Here is an 18,042-nt window from a genome sequence, read left to right on the forward strand (position 1 = left end):
ACCCCGCGAGCCTCTCAGAGAGCCTGCGCTCCGTGGTTTACATGTCCCGATGGGAAAAAGGCCAGAATACTGATCCAGTTTTTAAAGAGGAAGAAGAAAATCTGAGAGGGACTTGAAAGCCGTGTGAAACAAACTTCTCCCTGTGTGTCTCTTTGCAGTTAGCCCCTCCCCCTGAAGCCCTGCCAGTAACGATAGAGCAGGACTTTGGCCGCCTCCCCCCGCACGTCCTCCTCAGCCTGCCTGAGCCGCAGATAAGAGCGGCTGTGGGGAGGGCTCGGCTTCGTGTGGATTCACATAACTAACCTTTGGTGTCCAATTAGATTAGCCGCCGCCAAACCAATTAGTGTTTCTGTGAGGAAGGAGGAGATGCCAGCAGTCGTATTAGCACTGATATCCTCGCAGCAGGAAAACATGCTGACGGAGCTCTTCAGCAGCCACTGCAGTGGAAAATGCAGCTTGTTTGCAATAAGAGAAAAAAGTTTTGGAGCTGGAACAAAAAGCGTCCGGCTTTAACGAGTCAGAGGAGCCTTGAATCACCTGAGCACGACTCGTCCCAGGTGAAAGGACAAAGCACACCACTCTGATGTACACCTCGCTCCACAGACACACACAAGCAGTTACAGAAAAACTATTTGACATATCAGTTAAATCCATCACAGTGACACATGTGATGAAAGAGCTGAGATCCATGAAGATCAGCAGCAGGACGACCGACAGCCCAGCTGAAGCACACCTGATTCAGTGTGTTGTTTCCACAGGTAAAGGCAGGGTCACCTGTCACCTCACACTATTATTATAATGCATTATTATAGGATACTTATAATATAGCTCCCTGTATTATTGGTCACATGATGTCGAGAGTCCGGATCAGCCTATCAGCTACAGCCACCTGTGGGTCAAAGAGGCCACGTCCCTAATAATGCAAACTTTACAGACTTTAAAGCCTTAATATAGTTTAACAGGTAAGTTATAAAATCAGGTGTCATGAGGTAGGGCTGGGTGTCGTCACTGATTTCTAGAATCGATTCAATTCTGATTCACAAGGTCCCGAATCGATTTGAATCGGGGAAATTTTGCCTCAGACAGTCAGAAATATTATAATTCTGATCACTTATCAGTACATATCTATATTTTTATATCTATAAAAAGAAAGCTGACAATGTGAGACTTTATCACAGGTGTGAGCGTCACAGCAGAGGCCTTTGTGTCAAAGTAGCTGAGGATAAAACAGAAACACATGAAGGAGGTTTTCCTGGTCTGGGATTTTATAAAAATATTCTGCAGTCGATCAAAAACTGAAGAGAACCATGACTCAACATCTGAACATGACCTGATGCTGCTGAAGTGAAGCAGAGTTACAGAGGTTTGATTACAGACACAGCGTTTTGCAGTTTGGCTTCATTTTAAAACGTTTACATTTGTTCAGCATTGAACAGCAGAAATGAGACTTTCTTGTCGGAAGTAAGAAAAAAAACCCAGCGGCCGACAGCGCTGCAAACAACAGCAGCCTGATGGATAATATTGCAGAAAACAGAGATTTGTAGATGGGAAACTTCCGAGGAGAGAGAGCTGTGCATGAAGTGATTTTATCGTGGAAAACAGCAAAAGAAAGAATGAGAAGCGTAGTTTGGATCTTTTCTTGCTGCTGGTTCGGTCAATATTGTTTGGAGAGCAACAAAACCGCAGCTTCAGAATCAAACACAAAGCGCCGACCCGCCGACGCATCAGAATCAGCGAGCTGTCGGCTTTCAGCCCCGACCGTGTCCGTGCCATCGGGGGCGACAGCTGACTGATTCCGATGCGTCGGCGGGTCGAGCTTTGTGTTTACGTCTTTGTGCAGAATCCGTGTTCCTGCTCTCATTTACTGTTTTAGCTGTTTGGTGGTTGTTGAAAACAACCTTAAAAAATAAATTTACATTTAAAGATAGATTCAGGGTTTTAATGAATCGATATCTCGTTATCCAAGCTAGAATCGATTGTAATCGATAAATCGATCATCAAAACCCGCCCCTACTATGAAGGGAAACATAGGGCCTATGGGGGCTGACTCACTGCTGCCCCTGCTGGATGTCAGAGGAACTGCAGCAGGTCAGGAACCTTATTCATGTGATCCAGACTGTTGTCGCTCAGTTCATGCCCCCCCCCATAAAGTTCAGACTACAGCGGCTGAAGAAGAAGAGCTCCTGCATCAGCGTGTAGGCTGAGGAGCACAGAGCAGCCGGCAGTTTAATCACGATGGAAAAAAGTAAAAGAGAGAGAACAGAAGCTGCAGCCAATCACGTCCCTGTGCTCAGCCTCAGTCCACGCCTCCTCCTCAGCTGTCTCTGCTGATTTCATCATCGCCCTCCAATAACACACCAAACCTCTCCTGACCTCCAGCCTCTACAAACAGAATAGCAGCAAAACATTCAGAGGAAGGATTGACCCCCCTGCTGCTGGGACCACCTGCATGTCCTCAGCTCCTCCTCGTGTCAGTCACACACACCTGTGGTATAAGTGACAGGACTGCTCGTGTCACAGAAGGGTGATGGGCGGGTGTGAGGAGATAAAGAGCAGCTGATGACATCAGCAGGAGGCTGAAGGCAGACTCCCACCTAAAGCACAAACTGCTGATTCAGAGTTTCCTCCTTCAGCACACATTCATCAGGGATTCTCTGCCTCCTCGGACAAAAAAGGGCCGGTAATGACAAATATTTCAATATTTGAATGTCTACTGTGAGATAAGCCCAACCTCGTGGCGAGGCAATTAAAGCTGCACGAATGGAAATGAACGATTTATCATCGGGAAGCATCGAGGGCGGCTGACGAGTGACGGCTACGGAACAAAAGTCCGGCTCTGACACGGCGCCGGATGGACGTTATTGCTCGGCGGCATCGGCGTCTGCACTTGATGAGGTCCCCCCTGCTATCGGCTCAGAGATAGCAGGTGTCAATGGAAACCAATTTAAGGCGTCCACAGCAAAGCAAGTTATTAACCCGCCTGCCAAAGAACTGTATCTTTCCCTCTTTATTTGGGGAAGAGCGACAGAATGAAAGTGAGAGCGGCTCTTTCAGAAGTCGATTAGCGCTTTGACACTTTGTCTTTTTAAACGCTCGAGTTAGACGCTGAAGCTTCCCAGAGGAGAGGGAGGAAAGACGCTCGTGTCCTTCAAGTGGAAAAGTCAATCACTGTGACTGACGGGAGTCGGGGCGCACACCACCCACCCAGGGCCGCCCTCTTTGTCTCAGCCACTGCTGCGTGCACGCAGAGGGGTACAGGAAGCCGTCACCACACTTCCTGTTCCAGCATCGTGACGGCCCCAGACTCAGGGCGGACCTTTAACTGATCCAGCGCTCTGTGACCTGAGAGGCCTGCAGCAGAGGCGGAGCCAGACATTGTATACACCCGGGGCTTAGCCCTAAAGGGTAATACGCTCACGGGGGGGGGGGGTTGGAAATGACAAAAAAACCTGCTGTGAAGTTGAAGATTTATTAGGCTGTGTTGTAAGCTTTTAAAAAAAAACTTAATATGAGAAAAAAAATATCACATATGCAGCTTAAAAATAGTTTTTTACTTAAACAGCAAGGCAGAACGAAATTAGGGCTGTTTCAAGATACGGGGACTAAACCCCAGTTCAACCACACCCAGAACTGATCCGGAATGAAAACAGTAGAATAACAGTTCAAAATCAGGACTACTTTAGGACTTAACCAACAAAGAACCAAAATCAAAACTAGATGACTGTAGCACTGAAAATCATCACAGATCTGCACTACACTGACAACCCCTCTTTATTGTGGTAACATGAGATTGTATCTTCGAGGCTTGAGTTTTGCAAACCTATCACTGACATTTTCAGGGTCAACATTATCCAAGTACTCCTTTTCAACAGATAATATGGCCAAATCATTCAGCCTCTCTTGTCCCATGGTTCTCCTTAGCCACATGTGGAGACGACGCAAGGCACTAAAAGAGCGCTCACAGCTGCAGCTACTGACAGGAATGGTTAGTGCAATTCTAAAGATGACCTTCAGAGTTGGGAACATGTCCTCGTCAAGCAAGTGGAAGGCAGTTGTGATGTCGCAAATGTCCTCTTTTTCCATTTTTCTTTTCATGAAGTTTCTTGCCACAACAAGTTCTTCAGGCTTTATCGTCACATGGTAGTGTGCCGCAATGGGTTTTAAGGCATCTTCGGAAAGGAATGTTGGGGAGGATGGATTGCATGCCCGAATGCCCTCCATTATTTTCTGTCCTGCCCCAGAAAATCTGTCTGCTAGCTCCTGCAACATTCGGTCCAAACAAGGAAAGAATATCTCGTACCTAAACTCTGCTGAGCTTGTGAGATTTGGTGTTGCACCACAGCTGGACTCAAGTACAAATCCTTCGAGTCTTTTCTGTTTGTGTCGTGCCCCCTGAGGAATCTGGATGTTGTAGCTTCCACAAATGTCCATGGCCTTCTCAAATATTTCCTCAGCAGCAGCCTCTGTGCGCAGTTTACTTAGTGTATCAACTACCGACATCTTGTACTCCACAGCTTTGCCCATGTCTAGCCTTTCTCCCTGCAGGTAGCGGTGCAGGCCTTCAGTGATGCCAAGCAGCTGTGAGAACATGATTAACATGTACACAGTCTTAGGTTTTGACAGCTTGGACAAGATCCCTTTAGCAATAGGAGTGTTTGTGGCTTCGAGAGTTGCTAAAACTGCAGAAATGTTGTTGAGAAGGGCTTTGATGGAATTTACTTGGCAGGCCCATCTTGTGTTAGAGAGCTGAACAAGCTCAGATGCAAACAGTCCAAGGTCCTTTTGCAGTTCCTTAAACTTTGTGTGGTTTACCAGGGAGGTGTTAAAAAATGTGTAGACATTTTCCAAAAGTCCAAAGAAGTCAGAAGCAGCTGGAATAGCCCTGCATGTATGGCAAAGGACAAGGTTGAGCTCATGTGCATAGCAGTGCACATATACTGCTTCACGGTGTCTCTGTCTGAAACGGGCCTGCACACCACCCACAGCACCACTCATGACAGATGCCCCGTCATAGGATGGAGCAACACAAAGTAAGTCACTGAGCGTGTGATACTGCAACAGCTCCTCAATAGTGTCTGTAATGCACTGTGCATCAAACCTTTCTAGTTTCCGTAGCCCAAGAAAAAATTCTTTGACGTGGCCTTTACATGACACAAAACGTACACACACTGCAAGCTGCTCCGTGTGCCCATCTCCAGCCTCATCAGCCATAAGAGTACATCTCAGCTTCCTTCATCTCTTTAACTATACGTCCAGTTATTTCATGTGAAATACTGGTTATCATCTCATTTTGTGAAAAATGAGACAGATAGGTAGCATGTGAGACAGGACTGTAATTTTTCAAAAATGGATCAAATGTTTTCAGCAGCTTCATGCACTCAAGGAAGTTCCCTTGATTATGACTGGATTCCTGCTCATCGTGGCCACGGAATGGCATTCCTTGTTTTCCAAGGAAACTTGTTACAGCTAAGATCCTGTGGAGATACTGTCGTCTCTCTGAAATCTCTGCTGCGCTTGCTGATCTAAGTTGCTCAACAACGTCACCTTGGTTTTTTGTGGTCTTAAAGCTGTGCCAGCAGATCATAGAAGACGAATGGCTGGAACTCTTTTCGTGCTCCCTAGAGGCATTTAAAGCCCTCTTCCAATTGCAGAACCCTGAATGACTGAGGCCATCTTTTTTTAAAGTATTCTGCTTCCCAAAAATGCGACATAAAAAACAGAAAGCCAAGTTCCTCACAACAGAATACTCCGGCCATGTAAACTGTTCAAACCAACTCTTATTGAACGCCCTCTGCTGGCCTCCAAACTGGCTCAGCGGATATTGTGGGCGGACATTTTGTCTTGGACCACTTTCTAGAGTTCCTAAATCATCTCCTGCTGCTCCTTCCAGTAAACCTCCTTCAGCTGTCCTTAACGATCCACCTGCTGCTTCCTGCTGTGATGCTGTTGTGTTTTGGTTTTCTCTTGCTTTCCTGATTTCCCCTGACCTCTCTGAATGATCAGAAAGAGAATCATTTACTAATTAATGATCCCTCTGTATTTGTCTTTGTGAGTTACAAGTTTGGTAGAATTAAAAATAATATGGCACAAAGTACTCTAGATTCAGAAAAGTTTATATAACTAATTAGCCTTGTTGTGCAAATAAGTTTGTATAACTTAATAAATATAGAATTTGAAAAACAACAAACCTAAAAAGATACACTAGGTACGAGATACGTGTTCTGATGTTTTGGCAAACAACCATTTGACTAACATGTCTGTCTCACCTGGTTCTTGTTCCATTTCTCTTCTGTCCTCATTCTCCATCTCCCTCTCTCACCCTCTTTGTGCTGACAATCAAGCCAAACACCAACATCATCAAATATACAGTTGAAACCAGATATTTACTCCTCAGATAAAAACACAAACACTTATTTAAGGTAAAACCTCAAATTACACTAAATGTTTACTTTATATTTGTTAACTTTAAGAGTAAAGAGAGAAACTATCTGTGTTTCTTAATTGTAAATGGCACCAAATTGTATTCAAACTGAGCCACACTTATGGAGCTGCACAGTTCTTTTCCTGGTGTTTTGTTGACATCTCTTGATGTTCCCATGTCACAGAAACAGCCTCTGTGTTTTGCCTTATATGCATCCACAGCTGTGCCACCAGTTTACTCACATGGACTCTACGAACCAATCAGAAGCTTCTTCAGCTCAGAATGAAGTCGTCTGCAGTTTTCTTATTAATGAACAATAAACTTAGTGTACATGTGCTCCTACATTTGATGAAAGTGATAAAAAATAGAAGCTCTGTCTCTCTTTATTCTGACATTTAACTAATTCAAAAGATATTTCAATATTTATCTAAAACAAAAGTTTACTCTAAATTGATGTTGTACAGTAAAAATGTTTTTGTTTTCTCCCTAAAGTGTATGTAAATATCTGGTTTCAGCTGTGAATATACTGCTGTGTATTGAAGTTCCTCTTGTTTTGCATAGAAATATATTGAACAACATACAAAGCATAATATATAAAATAACATCTACCAGAGTTTTTTCTTTGAAAGAAGCTCCTTGTGTCCATTCTTGTATATCAGTGCATTACTGAAACTGATTTGTTTAGCTGTGGAGGGAAACAACTGAAAATATGAAATAAACACACGTAAGCTAAGACTCTAAAAAAATAGCATTTGTTCGGCTTTTCAATTCACCATTTGTTGATTCACTTGAAGAGCGAGTAACGTAATATGGGTCAAGTGATCAGTTTGATATCAATCTTTCGTGATGCACCGTCATATTTACATTATTTGTACGGTACGAATGATTTGCTTTGGTACCTGGTCAAACTTAAGCTCTCCTTAGTATGGCTGGCTGCGTTTCTCCAACAGCGCACTCACAGGAAGCAGCTGCCCCGCCCTCTCGCTCAGTCGCTTAGTGCCTGAGCTCGGATCATACCAATATCAGGGGGGATTCACGCACAGTCCTAAATTCCCACAGTGTGCACTATGTGCTTCGAATATTGTGTGTAGTTTTTGTTTTATACAGTTGTCAGCCAGGCATCTAACTATGAAAAATGACACTCCAAAAGACCCCGGGCTTCTGAGAAAACAACCCGGGCTTAAGCCCAGTAAGCCACCCCCACGCTCCGCCCCTGGCCTGCAGAGTGAGAGGAACCAGTTTATTGGTTTTTGGATGGTGGAAAAAGGAAAGAAGCACCACGCAAATGTTTGTGGACTCCAGGAAGCTCTGAGATGGTCCACAGACCACGTTCTCATGATGAGTCTGGATTAACATGGAAATTTTGTTTGCTGGTGTCTGGAGAAACACACATTCTCGTTTAGCTGTGTTAGTGAGGACATCTCATTGCTTCCCCTAACCTTAACCTAACTGTAACCCTGACATCAAAACCACGTTCCTCAAACGTAATGGTTTGATGTGTGTTCCTGAACACACGTGTGTTACTGTTGTTTACATGAACATGTGACTAATATCCACACTAATGCACACCAAAAGAAACTTTTCAGGGTTTAAAGGCCAAACTTGGAGGCAGGAAGGACGTGGTGAGACGCTGTCTCTGTTGTATGAAACACGGCTCGGAGTAACATGTTTGATTAGGTGTTAAAAATAAATCCCGGGGACAGCTGAAAGTCTCTGCTTTTAAACTTGTGCAGAGCCGATGGGACAGTTCATGTCCAACCACCCGGTCTCTGCGGGAGATGGGACATACTCGAGCCGCCCATCGGCCCCGACCTCCTCCCAACACAGACTTCAGAATTAAACGTTTCATGGACGTGACGCCAAAAGGTGGAGCTCCTAATCTGCAACGAGCTGACGCTACAACATGAAGGTTCAAAGAAACCCCAAAAATAAAAGCTGCAGAGATGGAGCAGTGTCGTTGGCATTCGGCACATGCTTCACTGAAACCACACTTCTGCCTCCTCTCGCAGCGCGCTGCGCTCAGAGATGTTCATTTTCAGATTTCACACTTGATTTAGAGCCAAACCAGCAACATTTAGAACTCAATCAATCTTCCTGTTTTACATACAACCTGAAAGAGCTGTAATTTTCCAATCAGCCTCAGCAGTTGCTGCTGTCACTTCCAATGTATCGCAACATCCCCCAAAACCTTCAAGACCGTGAGCAAAACCCACTCGGTATTAAAGCGGCATGCAGCGCTGCAATATCAAACCAGCCAGCGCCTCACATTCCCCGCAGAAGCCTCTAAATCTTCCAGCAGAAGCACAGCATCAGCCGACCCCGCCTCATCCCCAGCACTGCGTTTCTGCATGCTGTTATTAACATGAATATCAACAGACTCTCCCAGTGAGGTGCATCCAGCTCGCTGGCGCCCTCATCCATTCTGCTATCCTCCCTCTGCACACATCATCTGTTTTGGGCTCCTGGGCCATACATCAATGTGGCGGGCCAGAGAAAAGCTCTTTAAGTTGCATAAACACAATGTCGCCCGGGCACCCACCAGCTGCCCGTGATGGATGGGACCGCACAGAAGAGGGAGCCGGATCCATCCAGGAGCTGACGGTGGAGCAGCACCGAGCGGGCGTCATCGCTCTTTACTTCTAAGCGGAGAGGCTGCGTGGTCGGCGCTGACGCGCAGCTCTGCAGGTGTGAAGAGGCCGAGCTGCAAAGAGGACATTAATCACACCGGCCTCGGCCTGACTGAGCCTTTCACCCAAACGCTGCGCTCCAGGGACTGTCACTCTACGCTGCTCGAGCGTTTGTTTCTTCCTCGCTAATCACGGCGACCAAACCTGCTCCGATCCATCAGCTGGTTACCGTAACAACAGGTGTGACGAATACACGCAAAAAAAAAAAAACCTGCACAAACTACAGACACCTTCAGAGGCTCGACAGCAACCGACCGACGAGAAGAGGAAGAGGACTGCACACTCATCAGCTGAGCTGAGCAAAGCTCCTCTAATCCAACCACAGAGATATGAAGCTAGAAATGAGCAGAGCAGGTCCAAAGAGCCAATCAGAGAGCACTCGGCAGGACGAAGGCTATCATCAGAGTCTGCAGACAGAAGACACCTGAAATAATCCTGTTATATTCATCTAAAAACAGCAGAATTTAGAGTTTTGGATTCGACTACTTACTGATGTTTTTGTAAAAAGTCTTTCCTGTTGAAATGTTGCATTACACTGAAATATGAATACATATGAGAAAGGAGTTCTAGTTTTTATTAGCGTGCTCAAAGGGTTCATCTGTCCTGGACACATCCTGATTCATGTTGACCAGTGACAGCGTCAGGCTTTTATCTTTAATCAAACACACACATCCACACATGTGCAACAACACTTGCAACAAGTGCCATACTCTTTTCTGCCATCGTTGTATTTTTACTTGTATATAGAATTTGTATTCTATTTTTATCCTATTGTATATTTTATTCTACTGTATATAGTATTTTATTTTGTTCTATTCTGTACAGTTGTGTACTGTATTTATTCTTATTATAGTCTAATTTTTGCTACATAACTTTTGCATTGTCCACTTCCTGCTGTGACAAAACTAATTTCCCACGTGTGGGACTAATAAAGCTGATCTTATCTTAACGTTCAAACAAATTTAATGTCCAGAAACATGGTTCACAGTGGGTGGACGGGACATTTCCTCTTTTATATATCAAATCCTGCCTATTTGTCCTTGTTCGGTTAATATTTTATTTTGTTTGTTGGAAAAACTAATTTTTCGTTTTCTTTACTAAAGAAAATGTTCATTGTTACACTGAGCTGACTGTTTTTTGGTACTGGTGTTACGACCCATAAAGTGATGGATGCTCGGTCCCCCACAAACCCCAGAATCACACCAACGACACCAGCCTCTGCTATCACAAACATGAAACACAGTTGGAAGGCTGCATTATTTTTCTAATGCGTACTCAGCTGTTTGCAGAGCGTCTCTGATTCCTCTGAATATTCGGCCACATAAGGACTCGAGGCTCAGCTTCCTCGGGCTCCTCGCTGTCTGCTGCTTACTGGCTTAGAGACTCTGAAGTTTGTGTCATGAAAGCAAAGGGGGACGAGAGCGCCGCGTCGTAACTGTGAAATACTGTGAAAGCAGCACGAGCGGCGGGGCAACCCGACCTTAGAGTCAGGAAGTTGCCAGCACCAAGGTCACATCTCCAGGGACGATTGCCTCGTATCCAAACAAGGACGCCGTTTACATCCACCACAGCGTCGGCACATCAGAGAGCAGGCACTGGTCTTCATCCTCAGTCCCTCCGGCTGCGCTCTTTGGATGAAGCCCGCCTGTTGCAGCTGATGTGTTGCAGCCGCCATCGTGTTTGGAGTTTCACACCTGGAGCTCCTTCACTCTCTGAGTCAGGTGAGGTGAGGAGTTTGTGAACCGGCAGCTCGTTCCTGGTTTCTGTTCATACTGAGAAAACCGAAGCAAACCAATACTACGCAACACCACAGACCACGGGGGAGGGTTCAGTCTGCTGATCGGCCAGAGGAGTCTCTGGACTGAGCCGTGTCATATTGTCCAAATTTGGGCCACGACAACGAGACACAGGCATGTCTGACAGCGAGAGCTACTGCAACAGCCTCCAACTGCTCTGCTGCTGAAGGTGGAAACAGCAAAAAGCACGAATCACGGCGTCGAGTAGAACCACGCCACGAAGGAGGCGACATTTCATAAAACCTTTATTAATCCTAAAGAAACTCATCGTGGTGGCTGGCTTCTTAATAAAACAAAACATTCACTCTATAAAATATAGAATAAATCAAATAATAAATAAAATCGATTCATTAATAAGAATTAAAAATGCCCCAGATTTGAGTTTATTGGCAGCTTCTTTAATAGACTGAAATCAGTAAGTGTGGGATCAGTGTGAGCAGCGCTCTGCAACAAAAAGATGGAAAATGACCTTCACTTCTTTGCACTTACAGAAGCTGCATCGTTTCAGGCCCAGCCGCACCCTGCACAGCTGCAGTGCTGCATCCCAGAATCCAAAGCATACCTGGCCACGCAAAGGCGTCTACCTCACACGCCTACACCTGTAGGTGGGTAGGCGTGTCTGACTGAATATTTTATCTGAGAACAAAACGGGAAAGTTCCCACGCACAAAACTAAACTGGTGTCATCTGAAACCAGTACAAACAAAGAAGCTGTCCCCATCTCGCTGACGTGCCAATTAAGTATTCGCTGAGTACAAAGGGAAACAAATACTGCAGTTTATCACTTTCATGTAAATGAGGTTCAGCTTGTTGTAATCATCATCGTGGCTCAAAGAGTTGGCAGTTCGTCTTGTAACCGGAAGGTTAACGGTTCGAGCCCCGGTCGTTGTGTCCTTGGGCAAGACACTTCACCTACCGCCTACTGGTGTTGGCCAGAGGGCCGATGGTGCGACATGGCAGCCTCGCTTCTGTCAGTCTGCCCCAGGGCAGCTGTGGCTACACCTGTAGCTGCCTCCACCAGTGTGTGAATGTGAGAGTGAAGGAATAGTGGCATTGTAAAGCGCTTTGAGGGCCCTGAACAGCGCTATATAAATGCAATCCATTATTATTATTATATGACATCACTACCCGCTGTCAGGGTGGCTGTGGAGGTTTTTCCTGCTTTCCGTCTAGACACACAGCTAACTGCTAATTAGCAATAACATCATAAATCCAACAATTTCACTCACAGAAACTGGAGCTCAGAGCTCTGGGACAATTTCACTGGAACAGTCACCTGGAGGTCCTTTAGACTGTACCTGGAAATCAGTTGACCTCCAATGAAAAGGCGCTTTGGTGACAGTGAGAAGGAAAAACTCCCTTTTAACAGGAAGAAACGACTGTCAGAATCAGGCGGGGGTCACTCCTCTGCAGACGGTCACTTCCTGTTTCACAGCTTCTCTTTGATATTTTCTGCTCTACGGAAACCTGGTTACATCACGATGATTGTGTGAAAAGGATCAGCACCTCGACTTATACCAACTGTCAGAATCCTCAAAAATTCTTGAAAGAGTTGATGACCTGCAGAGGAACGGTTTGTTAGTTCCCCGTTTACAGGAAGCCTGGACCGGCTCTCCGTTCAAAGCCTCTGAGTCTGTGATCCTGTGATCACAGAGATGAATTTACCTGGTGAGGAGGAGACTGACACTGACTGCCTGTACTGGGATGCTGAGCCCACTGTCCTCTGATACAGTCGACCGTTAACTGCAGCGCTCATCATCACGGATCCTTGCTCTTGGTTAGGCAGCAGGAAAAATAGGCCCCGTGCATCTGTTAATTCGAGGAGCCTGTACAACCTGCAAGAACCAATAAAAGATGCAATGCTCACACAGCATTACATCTTGTTTCACAGAGTTAAAGACAGAAATAATAAATAAGACTTACATCCTCTTAAAGCACCGCGCGCTCTGATTCTTCCAGCTCCCCATCAGGCGTGTCCATGCATCACATCTACACGACTCTTTATTATTCTTTCAACATGGATTATCATTAACAGTCTCACATAGAAATATGTTATTATATATTAATATGTGAGACTGTGTTAATGAGCCTGATGTTATTCTCTCGTGATGATGAGCTTCAGTCAGAGCTCATCACAGAAACAGCTTCAGTGAAGGTTACCGATGATCTCATGGCCTCTGACAGTGCACTCAGTAAAAGGCAGCACACCTGGAGTTCAGACCTTTAGAAATAAAGCTCTCTGGTGAAACAAAGATTGAACTCTTTGCCCGAATCACAGTCGGAGGTTTCTTCCTGATAAAAGGGAGTTTCTCCTTCCTACTGTCACCAACACTGATAATGTCTGATTGTTGGAGCTTCTCTGTATTATTATTGGGTCTGTACCTTACAATATGAAGCACCTGGAGGCAACTGTTGGTGTGATTTGGTGCTGTATAATTAAAACTGAACTGAAATAAGAATTGAACTTGGTGACAGTGGGAAGGAAAAACTCGCTTTTAACAGGAAGAAACCTCCAGCAGAACCAGGCTCAGGGAGGGGCGGGGCCATCTGCTGTGATTGGTTGGGGTGGGAGAAGGAAGACAGGATAAAGACATGCTGTGGAAGAGAGACAGAGGTTAATAACAGGTATGATTCAGTGCAGAGAGGTCTGTGAACACATAGTGAGTGAGAAAGGTGACTGGAAAGGAAAAACTCAATGCATCATGGGAATCCCCCGGCAGCCTACGTCTATTGCAGCATAACTAAGGGAGGATTCAGGGTCACCTGGTCCAGCCCTAACTATATGCTTTAGCAAAAAGGAAAGTTTGAAGCCTAATCTTGAAAGTAGAGATAGTGTCTGTCTCCTGAATCCAAACTGGAAGCTGATTCCACAGAAGAGGGGCCTGAAAACTGAAGGCTCTGCCTCCCATTCTACTTTTAAATACTCTAGGAACAACAAGTAGGCCTGCAGTGTGAGAGCGAAGTGCTCTAATAGGGTGATATGGTACTACAAGGTCATTAAGAGAAGATGGGGCCTGATTATTTAAGACCTTGTATGTGAGCAGCAGGATTTTGAATTCTGTAAATTCAAAATCCTGCTGCTCACATATTATTGTTGGGTCTACCTTACAGTATAAAGCTCCTTGAGGCGACTGTTGTTGTGCTACTTGATGCTGTATAAACAAAACTGAATTGAATCTCCTTCCTGTGCTCTCTTCCTCCTCCGTCTCAGTGATCACTGTTATTCTCCAACAGCGTTCCTCTCGTCCTCGCTGTCTGCAGATCAGTTCTGAGTTTCAGAGCGAGAGACGTGTTTCTGGGATTGAGGAGCGGCTGATGACTGAGCGGAGTTTAGAAGAACAAAACCCCGGAGGTTTGCAGCGCCGCACAGATCCCCCTCTGCCTCTCGTTCTGTGTAAATAAGCGTAGATGAGGCAGACAGACAGATGGCCGAGCTGCCGCGAGTTTGATAACAGTCTTGCTCGGAGCGCTGCTGTCAGCAGGGAATTTTCTCGGCTGCATTAAAAGGAGATTTACTTTACGAGAGAGAAACATTAGAAAGCAGCTCGACTCGGCTGGTGGCTTTACTCTTATTTACACAGTGAGGGAAATAAAATGAGTCAGCAGATGAAGGTGTCGTTAGTGTCGGAGGTGAAAGTGTGCACGCTCACAGCTCTGCACCCACATCAGCACCTGCAGTGTTTCTGTCAGCTGAGCTGGTTGTAAAATTAAGGAGGATTCAGACTTCACGAGCTGATCATCACAGACACCCCAAAGCCATCTCAGAAATATGGAGCGTTTCCTCCTGAGCACCAGAGTCAGGTTGGTTCATTCATTCAGCAGTCTCAGGTACGCCCACACCTGTCTGCAGCCGGGCCTGCAGCAGGCTTTCATTCTGGCACCTGCGTCGGGGCCATCTCTTTCACCTGCAGCCAGGTTAAAGACGACTGTAGCAGCTACTCCAGATGTTTTTACCCCAGTGTCACGTCTTAGCTGGAGGAAACATTTTGCTGTTATATCTTCATGGCTGGAAAACAACTATCAGCAATTTGCCACTCTGAAAAAATCTAAACCAAGTGATGAGACGTGAGCTTCTGTGCCACCTCAGCTTGAGCCTAGTGAGCCACACACGGGGGTCTGCCTCTGCCTCTGCTGCTGATCTTTGAATGTGAGTCACACCCACTCAGACCTGTCATAGAAAAGTGAACCCCAACTCTAATTACCCCTTTAATTGTAGTTATAGAGAACACTTAGAAAACACTGAAATCCTGCTGGATATCTGCACTGATGTGGACTGAGTCAGGAATGACAGGATGCCACGTAGTTTGATGGAAATGAGAATGATCAGCCTCCAGAGGGCTGCATTCAAAGACGCCTGCAGCAGGACGGTCTATTCTGCATCAATTTTGAACACCTTTGATTGCAGAAACTCCTCCCAGATCTCGACCAGTGCATCGTTGAACTCTGGACGGTTTGAGGTGTGACCTGGTGGCGTCAGACGGGGTCAGGGGTCATTGATGTGCCTCTACTGCACCTGTTGGTAATTTCATTAACACCAAAGCAGCTGAATGTGATTACACCTGCTTTGCTGCTGAACTGAGCAGATCAAAGTCCCAGAGGTGTAACTGACTGAATGCTCATCCTTCTACACGCTGTCCTTTCGGTGTATCCACATTAAATCTTTCTCTCCAGGACGCTACATAAGAATATCTGCCTGCTTCCTCATTCACACCGGACCTCTGTTTTGGCATGCTGGGCCTATTTGTGTGTCCACATGTTGCTCACATACAGCAAACTGTGTGAATGTCATGCTGGACCTCCTGCCCCACTGTTGAGCCCTGGTGATGCAGAAGCCAGACGTCTCCACGTCGATATTTTCCTGCACAGCTCAGGCTGCGCTTCACGACGAGGAAACGACTTCTCCCTGTTCGGCCCAGATAAGGCCCCACGCTGAGCCGCTGTGTAGGGGGGCAGCAGCTGATGTATTCTGGGCCAGGCTTTGATCTCCTGCATGCCCATGTCCTGACTACAAAACAGGCCCGAGACAAGGCGGCCACATACTCCCAGCTGGGTGACTGCAGTGTGGGAAAATGGACTGAGGCAGCTAAAATACAGCCAAACAAGCTAAAACATGCACACATCCTAAAATTCAGATGAACATCACCTGCAGGAAGGAGTGAAACGAATAAGAGACAAAATGAGACGTGACAGCCGTGTGAAGACAGGGACTGAAGCTGAACTGCTTGTGTAGCCCGTTTGTGTGCGTCACGCCTGTCGATGCGTTCAGTTCTGGCAGGAGACAGCACTGGGTCTCTGGGTCCTTCACTGTCCATCGCTGTAATATATAGAAATACAGAAAACCATGAGCTCTCCTCGGGCCAAGCTGGAAGGAGCTGTGTGTTGTAAAGTTATGATGTATGAATCCTGCTTCTGGGCCCAAACTACTCTGTGTTTATTAAGGCTGTTGTGTTTGTAACATGTTTTAATGTTCTATTTAATCTCAACAAGCCCCTAAAACAGTCAGTGATCACTGTCGGCCTCCATCGGTTTTTATCACCACTGTTCATTTTAAAGCTCAGTTTTTAAACCCTTAGGATGTAACTCCAGCCCATGCAGCAGTATATGAATGACTAACCTCGTATTGTGGATGGATTATCTCAGTTGTTCTCCTGACTCAAGTTTGGTCCGTTTACAGCATCCTGCCATGCGACTGCATTTGTCTCTAACCATCAGGAACCCTCACGTTAACTTTTATCGAGTGGAAAAAAGTTAGCGTTCATCCTCCAGCTTCACTGTTACACCTGGTAAAGCAGCAACACTGATCACTGTGGCTGATCAATGGACCCGACTGCATTAACTGTTGTGAAAAAAAATCAACTCAAGCTCTCAAGTCAACAAAAAGCATAATATATAAATAATACAAAACAACATATCATTAAAAATATTTTAAAAAGAAAATAAAAAAGTCACCCAATGAACAAAATAATGAAAAAAATGAAACAATCAGACAAACAAATACATTTTAACAGCCAGGATCCAACGTTTTGTTTCTTTGAAATATAATAAAAATTCACAATTTAACCCTTAAATCAAATCCAATGCAATTATATTAGCAGACGACATTTAGCAGGTAATACTGGGACTTATCTTAAAGCATAAAAGCAAATCATGAGAAACCACATTTGCAGAACATAATATCTCCACACCTGTAATACATAGAAATACAGAAAACTTTCAGCTGTGTGTGTTGTGCATCTGCTCCTCTGATAAAACAACACAATATGTGCCATTAACAAACTACAGCAGAGATTTCTTTCACCTAGCCTGGTGCTAGCAACCAGGCTAACTTAGCACGCTAGCGTTACAGCTGTAGCTAAAATAGAATAGAATAGAATGCCTTTATTGTCACTATACAGTTGTACAATGAGATACAGAGCATCTCCTACTCAGTGTAAACATGCTGGGGGGGGGGTACAGTTCTGCAGCGCTATGTACATATGGACAGTATTAACATAGGGAAAAACATATACATATATATATATATATATATATATATAAAAAAATGTACAATATACAAGCCGTAAGTAATATGTAATAAATAGTGTTATGTATATACAGTTGAGTTATTGCACATGGAATTGGTATAAATAGTTATGTATATACAGTTGAGTTATTGCACATGGAATTGGTATAAATAGAGTTATGTATATACAGTTGAGTTATTGCACATAGAATTGGTATAAATAGTGTTATGTATATACAGTTGAGTTGTTGCACATAGGATTGGTATTGCACAGTGGTGGTCCATTGGGAAGGAAGTGGGAAGTGGGGGGGCTGTGTTATCTGTGCATGTGTGAGTTCAGGGTGGTTATCGCTTTGGGGAAGAAACTGTTTTTTAGTCTGTGGGTTTTTGTGTTGATGCACCTGTAGCGCTTCCCTGAGGGAAGCAGGCTGAACATGTTGAAGCCAGGGTGGGAGCTGTCCTTGATAATGTTTGCTGCTCTGGTGAGGCAGCGGGAGGAATAAATGTCCATCAGGGAGGGGAGAGGGCAGCCGATGATCTTTTGTGCTGTCTTGACCACACTCTGAAGCCTCACTCTATCTGCTTTGGTGCAGCTGCCGTACCATACCGTGATGCAGTAGGTTAGCAGGCTCTCAAT

The 18,042-nt window shown here is 45.1% G+C and overlaps 1 protein-coding gene across 1 annotated transcript; it reads right to left on the reverse strand.

Annotated features, from left to right (window-relative positions):
* Positions 1-789: 789 nt before the first annotated feature.
* LOC146387820 (zinc finger MYM-type protein 1-like) lies at positions 790-5,307 on the reverse strand. Its single transcript, XM_084929670.1, has one exon. The coding sequence runs from the start codon at positions 5,209-5,211 to the stop codon at positions 3,772-3,774; it is 1,440 nt and encodes a 479-aa protein (XP_084785796.1). The 5' UTR covers positions 5,212-5,307; the 3' UTR covers positions 790-3,771.
* Positions 5,308-18,042: the final 12,735 nt, after the last annotated feature.

Source organism: Perissodus microlepis, chromosome 5 (assembly GCF_051167445.1).
Source record: "Perissodus microlepis isolate ML-2025 ecotype Zambia chromosome 5, ASM5116744v1, whole genome shotgun sequence".
In the NCBI taxonomy this organism is placed as follows: Eukaryota; Metazoa; Chordata; class Actinopteri; order Cichliformes; family Cichlidae; genus Perissodus; species Perissodus microlepis.